This window comes from Papaver somniferum, unplaced genomic scaffold (assembly GCF_003573695.1).
Source record: "Papaver somniferum cultivar HN1 unplaced genomic scaffold, ASM357369v1 unplaced-scaffold_35, whole genome shotgun sequence".
Classification (NCBI taxonomy): domain Eukaryota; kingdom Viridiplantae; phylum Streptophyta; class Magnoliopsida; order Ranunculales; family Papaveraceae; genus Papaver; species Papaver somniferum.
Window position 1 is genome coordinate 2,290,696 of NW_020645971.1, and position 7,745 is coordinate 2,298,440.

The 7,745-nt window shown below is 38.9% G+C and overlaps 1 protein-coding gene across 1 annotated transcript; it reads right to left on the reverse strand.

The window, feature by feature from the left end:
- Positions 1–2,343: 2,343 nt before the first annotated feature.
- LOC113342237 lies at positions 2,344–7,463 on the reverse strand. The gene is made up of 2 exons (XM_026586839.1): positions 5,667–7,463; positions 2,344–4,712 (listed from the first exon to the last, which is right to left on the reverse strand). The coding sequence occupies exon 2, from the start codon at positions 4,318–4,320 to the stop codon at positions 3,622–3,624; it is 699 nt and encodes a 232-aa protein (XP_026442624.1). The 5' UTR covers positions 4,321–4,712; positions 5,667–7,463; the 3' UTR covers positions 2,344–3,621.
- Between the last annotated feature and the right edge of the window lie 282 nt (positions 7,464–7,745).

Here is a 7,745-nt window from a genome sequence, read left to right on the forward strand (position 1 = left end):
TTCTTCATTGAATCCGAACCAAACCCATTCTTAATCCATCACCATAATCTTCTTAACTGCAACAACAACCACCAGATTCCACCATCAAAATCAATAATCCGGCAAACCCTTGTTCTCTGCCAAATTAACCCATTTAGCTTCACTTTGAACTTGTAGAGAAATCTACTCTTTCTGTAACATCAGATCCCCTTTCTTGCCTTTGAGAATGAGTCTTAAATCCCTAAAATCACCAATCTCAGACCACCAATTGATTTGTGTCTTCTTCATCTCGATTCCTGTAAAACACTTAAACAAACCCTTACTGATTTCAATTACATCTCAGTTCAGCTTCGAATTCTTCCATTTTTCCTTTTCAATCTCAAGAGCAGCTTCAACACACACAACCCTAGTTTCTGTCTTAATTTCTGCTACATCAGAGCTTTAACAACAGTAGTGAAATCTTCGAATCTCCACCTCTCTCTGTTCTTCTATAATAGCTTCATCAGTTCTCTCTTACAACAATGGCCGACTCTCCTCTCTTGATTTCAGGTGGAGAAAGTAAAGATAATGAGACACTGAACTTTAGGTTTAGTGTAGGAATGGGGATGGCTATACCCACTAAGGTGAAGTTGATAGCAGGTACCCAGAATGACTCTAGGCACCATGTGAATAGGACAAGGTCCAACCAAATGGCAGCCCTTATGTTGACTTAGCTCGACTCCCATATCACTCGCCTGCGTCCTTATGCTCCCAATTGAATGCTTCCTCCTTCTTTCGAGTTCCTCCAACAACAACAACCGTCTCTTATTTCTCATATTCACTTCTTCTCTTCAATGTCTCTTCATCATTAAAGTAGTCGTGCTTTTCAGACAGAACTTTGCATCACTAAAGCCGACATACTTTTCAGACAGAGATGAAGAAATAAAAGCAAATAATGAGAAATAGTCCGCCTCCAACAGCAGTTGCACCTTTTTTGCCTTTTAAGCGACGTTTCTTCTTCTTTTGTTCCAAATGACTCCAAAGTACCTAAAACTCAAAACGAAACATAAGATACATAACTTACAAGAAAACTTAACAAAGAAAGCATAACCATTAGATAAATATTAAGGTGTTTTAGACACCTATCAAATTCCCCCATACTTAGACTTTGCTAGTCCTCGAGCAAATCAAACAAAATAATTCTAAAACATACATACAACTCCATGTCGTCGAGGTTACGGTCACACTTAGCACGTATAACAAGCCTTTGAATCCCTAGGTGTCCCTAGTGGACGAGTTTTAGTCTCGTGAAGGTTTACAAGAGGTGTACCTACAAAACCTTTTACTCCAAATTTCAACTACCTGTGAAGAGTCTATGAACGAATCCAAAATGACTACAGGAGGAGGTACCTTGATGCAAATTCAATTCATATATAAACAAAGCTTTACTCAGAAAGTTGAACAAACCACAATACTCGGAATCTAACAAACCACAATCACACATGATAGATTAAGAAGATGGATATAGAGATAGATGTTTGCGAATGTTGACAAGTGATCGGTGTTTCCCATATCTGTCTGAAGGTCACCGCCAGATCAACCTATGACCTAATGGATTGAGATACTGGTCTGAATTCTAATATCAACTCAGCTGGCATATACAAGGGAACCAGCAGTCGATAATCTTAATTCTAGATCAACTCAACTGGCATATACAAGGAACCAGCAGTCGATTTTATTGAACAATAATAATATTTTTTTCACACTTTTTTTTTACTTTTTTTTCTCAAGTTGACAACATGATTAGATCTTTTGGATCTAAGCGCATGCTTCTTGTCAGCAGATTACATGATATTTCCCGTGGATCCTGCGTTCCACGCTTGCTTAGCGACAGAGATAGCGAGAACACACACATATTGCATCAAAGTGTCAATCTTTTTTTTTTTTTTTTTTGTACACTCCGGTTGGTCTAATTGGTATGGTCTCTTTTTTTTCTTTTTTTTCTCTAGTAACTCAATCACTCTATTTCATCCTAACAGTAATAACAATTCGATGTCAGTGACCCACCAAATCACTTAGAGAAACAAGAAAATATTGCAAAAATAAAAACAGAAGGTGATATGGTAACATTCCGAGATATGGTAACAACTATCATGTTGTTTCTAACACATGAGCTATGTTCGTCCTTTTGATTAATGGGGTGCTCAACTCCTGCAATCAAGATGGTTCCATCCACTTATATTGGTAGTGTCATCCTAAAGGCACAAGTTTCTAGATTTCGGAGTTTATAAAGCAATTTTTTTTAATTAAAGGCAACAAACTCTAAAAACATATAAATGTTCCCCCACACTTAAACTTTACATTGTCCTCAATGTAAAATTTAGTCATTCAAAGTAAAGCTCAAGGTGGGAAATTCCGCAAATGATATGCAAAAACAAAGATAAAATGCTTAAAAAAAAATAAAAAATAAAGATACAAAACCGGTGGGTTGCCTCCCACTTAGCGCTTGGTTTAAAGTCGTCATCCCGACTTTCATCTCACTTGCATTCTTAGCCAGCGTCAGTTTCCTCCACAACAAAACATGAGTGCACATCACTCGGGTATCTCATCACCTCAAAGATGTTGAAGCGAACGACCTCTCCATCAAATTCCATTGTCAAGGTACCTTCAAATACATATATCTTCGTTCTAGCGGTTCTCATAAATGGTCTACCCAACAGCAAAGGTGTAGACGAGGATGAGTTTTCATCACTCATATCAAGAACATAGAAGTCGACGGGAAATATAAGCTCATTGACCTGCACCAAAAAATTTTCAACAACCCCTTTCGGGTAGACATGATCTATCGGCAAGTTGAATAACTATGATGGTATTTTTGAGAGGACCAAGATTTAAAGATTCATAAATTGAGGCAGGCATGACACTAATAGATGCTCTTAAATATAGCAAAGCTTCTGTAAACCTTGTTTTACCAATTGTGCAAGGTATAGTAAAACTGTCGGGGTCTTTCAATTTAGGTGGGAGTTTCTTTTGAAGATATGCCGAAGCACTCTCCCCCACACTCATTACCTCATTACCGGTCAATTTGTGTTTGTTAGTGCACAATTCCTTCAAGAACTTTGCATAACGAAGAACTTTCCTTATCGCCTCAATTAATGGAATGTTCACTTCGATCTTCTTGAAGATTTCCCAAACCTCTTTGTCCAACGTCTTCTTATTTGACTTTGCAAACCTGCTAGGAAAAGGTGGAGGAGTAACATAAGTAGAAACAAGAGGTTTAGAGTTAGAATTTATTACCGAATCATCCTTTTTAGGGACTGCTTCGTCCACTTCTTCCTCTAAATCACGTTCATGGGACTCCGCTGATGTTGCCGGTTTCTCTACTCATTTCCCACTTCGCAACTCAATAGCATTGACAGTCTCCCTAGGATTCAATGGTTGTGAGGGAAGTTTTCCAGCTGCTTGTGCCTTGAGTTGATTCATATCATTAGCAAATTGACTAACTTAGTTTTGCACATCTCTCATAGCCATCTCGGATTTCTGTTGGAATTGGTTAAACCCTTTCATTGTCTTTGAAATCTCTTGCACACTTTGCATCATAAGAGTAAACTTGTCATCCACACTTGTACCTTGAGTTTCTTATTATGGTCTTTGCATGAATTGTTACCCTCCTTGTTGAGTGAAAGTAGGATTTGCTGCAGCTTGCTTGTTGGCGTATCTGAAATTGGGATGATCACGCCAACCTGGATTGTATGTGTTGGAGTACGGATCATACCTCTGCCTTTGTTGATTTTGGTACATAGCACTTGCTTGCTCAACATCTTCGGTGTGTGATGATGGTATGACAGCAGCTGCTATCTGTTTCATCATCCTCTCCATGTTACCCATCCTCTGTTCCATATGTGAAGAATCACCAACTTCATTCACTTTCCTTACCACTGATTCACCTCGAGTGCAGAATTGTTGAGTGTTTGCATCCATGTTTTCTAACAAGCTTGTAGCTTCAACAATGGTTTTGTTGGTGAGTGCACCACCACTTGTGGAATCGATCAAATTTCTATCATTAGAAAGAAACCCCTCATAGAAATATTGAATCACAAGTTGATCCCTGATTTGGTGGTGTGGACATCTAGCTAAAAGCTTCTTGTAGCGCTCCCAATACTCATAGAGAGTCTCCCCCGATACTTGTCTAATACCACAAATATCCTTGCGAATCACAGTTGCTTTTGATGCCGGAAAATACTTCTCAAGGAACAACTTTTTCATTCCATTCCATGTGGTTATACTTCCAGAGGGTAAGCAAAAGAACCACTCTCCTGCAGCATCTATAAGGGAGAAAGGAAAAGCTGTCATCATAGCCATATCGGCATCTGCAGTTGCTTGCTTCAAACTAGTCACAACATGATGAATTGTTGTAAGTGACAATTAGGATCCTCTTCCGATAAACCTATGAATTTGGGCAGAAAGTGAATCAATTGCGGCTTCAACTCAGTGGTTCCATTCATCTGAATACATAAAGGCTGTTGGTCAATGTTTGGAGAAGTGAGCTCCTTGAGTGTTCTTGGAGCAGGTGGTCGACCTCCCATTGTGTTGTCTTCCTCTTTGTCCGAGTCCGAAAATTCACTTGGTGTAGAACTAGGAGGAAGTGGATTATTCACTGCTCGAATCAAGCCTTTTAGCAAAGTGCCCGAACGAAGACATATACCCATTGGACTTGGTCTGCCCTCTCCACGCATTCACCAAAGAAATAGTACCTGAAAATCAGATTCTAAGAGATTGGATAAGTAAACTGAAATTGAAAATAAATGCAAAAGTACAAACTAAGAATAAAAATAACAACTAGCCTTGCAACTGCCTCCCCGGCAGCGGCGCCAATTTTGACGAGGTGTCAACTCGCAAATAATATTTTTCTACTTCTCTTTACACTAGCAAGTAATATATGGAAGCAGATTCGTCCCAAGGGAGGTGTGTTCAGCAAAATTTGTTATGCAAATACTCCTAGAAAGATTGTTTTGTTATAGAAATTCTGAAAATTGTAAATTATATTCAAATATGAGATGAAATTGATTAAGAATTCATTCTCGACCACGAAACATAAACCAAATCGATATATAGCACGTTCTCCGCATTATCTTGTTACTAACAACCCTAGGATAATTAGTACGCTCAACTATCCCGTTATTATCTCCTAAGCTCACCGGATACGGAAGCGCTCGACTACCGGATTCTACTTGCCAAGTTTCCTAGAAGTACGCTCTCTAGGTATGACTTAAACAAATGCTCTAAGTTTTGTGAGATAAGGTTGCTCCTAGTGATGAATTCAAAAGCTTGAATCATCTAATAGTGTCAATTTCTACATACGGGTACTTAACAAAGTCTCATCATCAATACCCATATATCGCTACTTGTGTTTAATTCTCTAGACAATTACGGGTCGAAGAAAATCTAAACTAGCAATAAGATTGTGACATAACTATTTAATTTCGAACTTAAACAATTAAGGAACAATCCATAAGCATTATTAACATTATATAAATCAAACAATAACTAAACTTGCGAGAGAACGAGCTATTGCATATCAATCATGAGTTCATATTTCGGGTATGAAATCACCCTTAATCAAAAATAGTTTAGTTACTCATAATAATGGAGTTCATCATCTATAATAATTGAAATAAAGAAGATGAAAAATAAATAAGAAAGCAAACCCTAGTTGCGGCTATCTCCAAAAAGCTCCAAGTAGAATACGTGATAAACCAAGAAGTAGAAGACTTTCCCTTTTGTAGCCTTTCTCCTTTTCAAACTAGGTTAAGTCACAAAAGCCCAAAGTCCAAGTAGTCCACCAAGCTCATGTGTGAAATACCCATATAAACATTCTGTTCAAAAAGTACCGACGGAAGTCCCAGAAAATGACCGGAACTTGGCCGAGAAAGTCAACCTCAGGTGACCGGCATAGTCCATCCGATCACCGGTCAAACTAACCAAATCGGCACCTGCAACTTCACAAACTAGTACCACAAACAACACTGCCATCTTTCTCTTGTATTGCATCATCTGTAACTGCAATGTCAGTTCACACTTGATTCCAGTCTACATCAGCTAGCTCTCCCCATCATCAACTCAAATAGCTCAAGTTCTCGTCTTAGCAAACAACATTCTTTTCTGTTTCTCGGCTCCTATAAAATCAAACCTTCTCCCAAAACACCAACCATCAGTACCCATTCCTTAAAACCACCAGACACTCTCAATACCACCAACACTATCAACTTCTGAAGCTTCACAATATTCTGTAGTTCTTGACCTGCAACTCAACACTTCCCCATTAGCAGCAGCATCAAATCATCACTTCCTTGTTTCAGCCAACAAAATACTAGCACATTCCCTGTTTCAGTTCAACTGCATCTCAGGCCATAACATCCATCTCTTGTCGCCAGCACCATTCAACCCTGCAACTGCAATTGACATCACTGCCTCCATGTGTTCCTGCAATTCACAACACACAACCTAGGCATACATCTACTTGTCTTGTAACTTGAACTTCTGCCATTTCAGCTCTATCACCTGCAACACATTTACCTTGATAATTGCAGCTATTAACCATAACAGCTATCCCATTCTCTTCCATCAAGTCCCTGTTGCAAATTGTTACTAACATCACCAGATCCATCTTCATTGTAGCCTGAATGCAACACACACAACATTCTTCCACTGCATCTCAGCTTCACCAGCACAGCTCAAACCTACAAGCTCAATTCTGACCAGCACATCAAAACTGCAGCCATCATTTGCTTCCTGTTTCATTCATCTCAATTCAAGAACAACTTCATTCCAAATCATCAGTTAACTTTTCTTTGGCTTGAATCTTCACAGAAAACCCATTTAACTCACTGCCATATCCATTTGTACATGCTGCTCAGTTCCTCAAGCCAATAACAGTATCATCTCATCATCTTCATAACCTTCTTCATTGAATCTGAAGCAAACCCATTTTTAATCCATCACCATAATCTTCTTAACTGCAACATCAACCACCAGATTCCACCATAAAAATCAATAATCCGGCAAACCCATGTTCTCTACCAAATTAACCCATCCAGCTTCATTTTGAACTAGTAGAGAAATCTACTCTTTCTGCAACATTAGATCCCCTTTCTTGCCTTTGATAATGAGTCTTAAATCCCTAAAATCACCAATCTCAGACCACCAATTGATTTGTGTCTTCTTCATCTCGATTCCTGTAAAACACTTAAACAAACCCTTACTGGTTTCAATTACATCTCAGTTCAGCTTCGAATTCTTCCATTTTCAATCTCAAGAGCAGCTTCAACACACACAACCCTAGTTTCTGTCTTAATTTCTACTACATCAGATCTTTAACAGCAGTAGTGAAATCTTCGAATCTCCATCTCTCTCTGTTCTTCTATAATAGCTTCATCAGTTCTCTCTTACAACAATGGCCGACTCTCCTCTCTTGATTTCAGGTGGAGAAAGTGAAGTAAAGATAATGAGACACTGAACTTTAGGTTTAGTGTAGGAATGGGGATGGCTATACCCACTAAGCTGAAGTTGATAGGAGGTACCCCAGAATGACTCTAGGCACCATGTGAATAGGACAAGGGCCAACCAAATGGAAGCCCTTATGTTGACTTAGCTCGACTCCCATATCTCTCGCCTGCGTCCTTATGCTCCCAATTGAACGCTTTCTCCTTCTTTCGAGTTCCTCCAACAACAACAATCGTCTCTTATTTCTCATATTCACTTGTTCTCTTCAATGTCTCTTCATCATT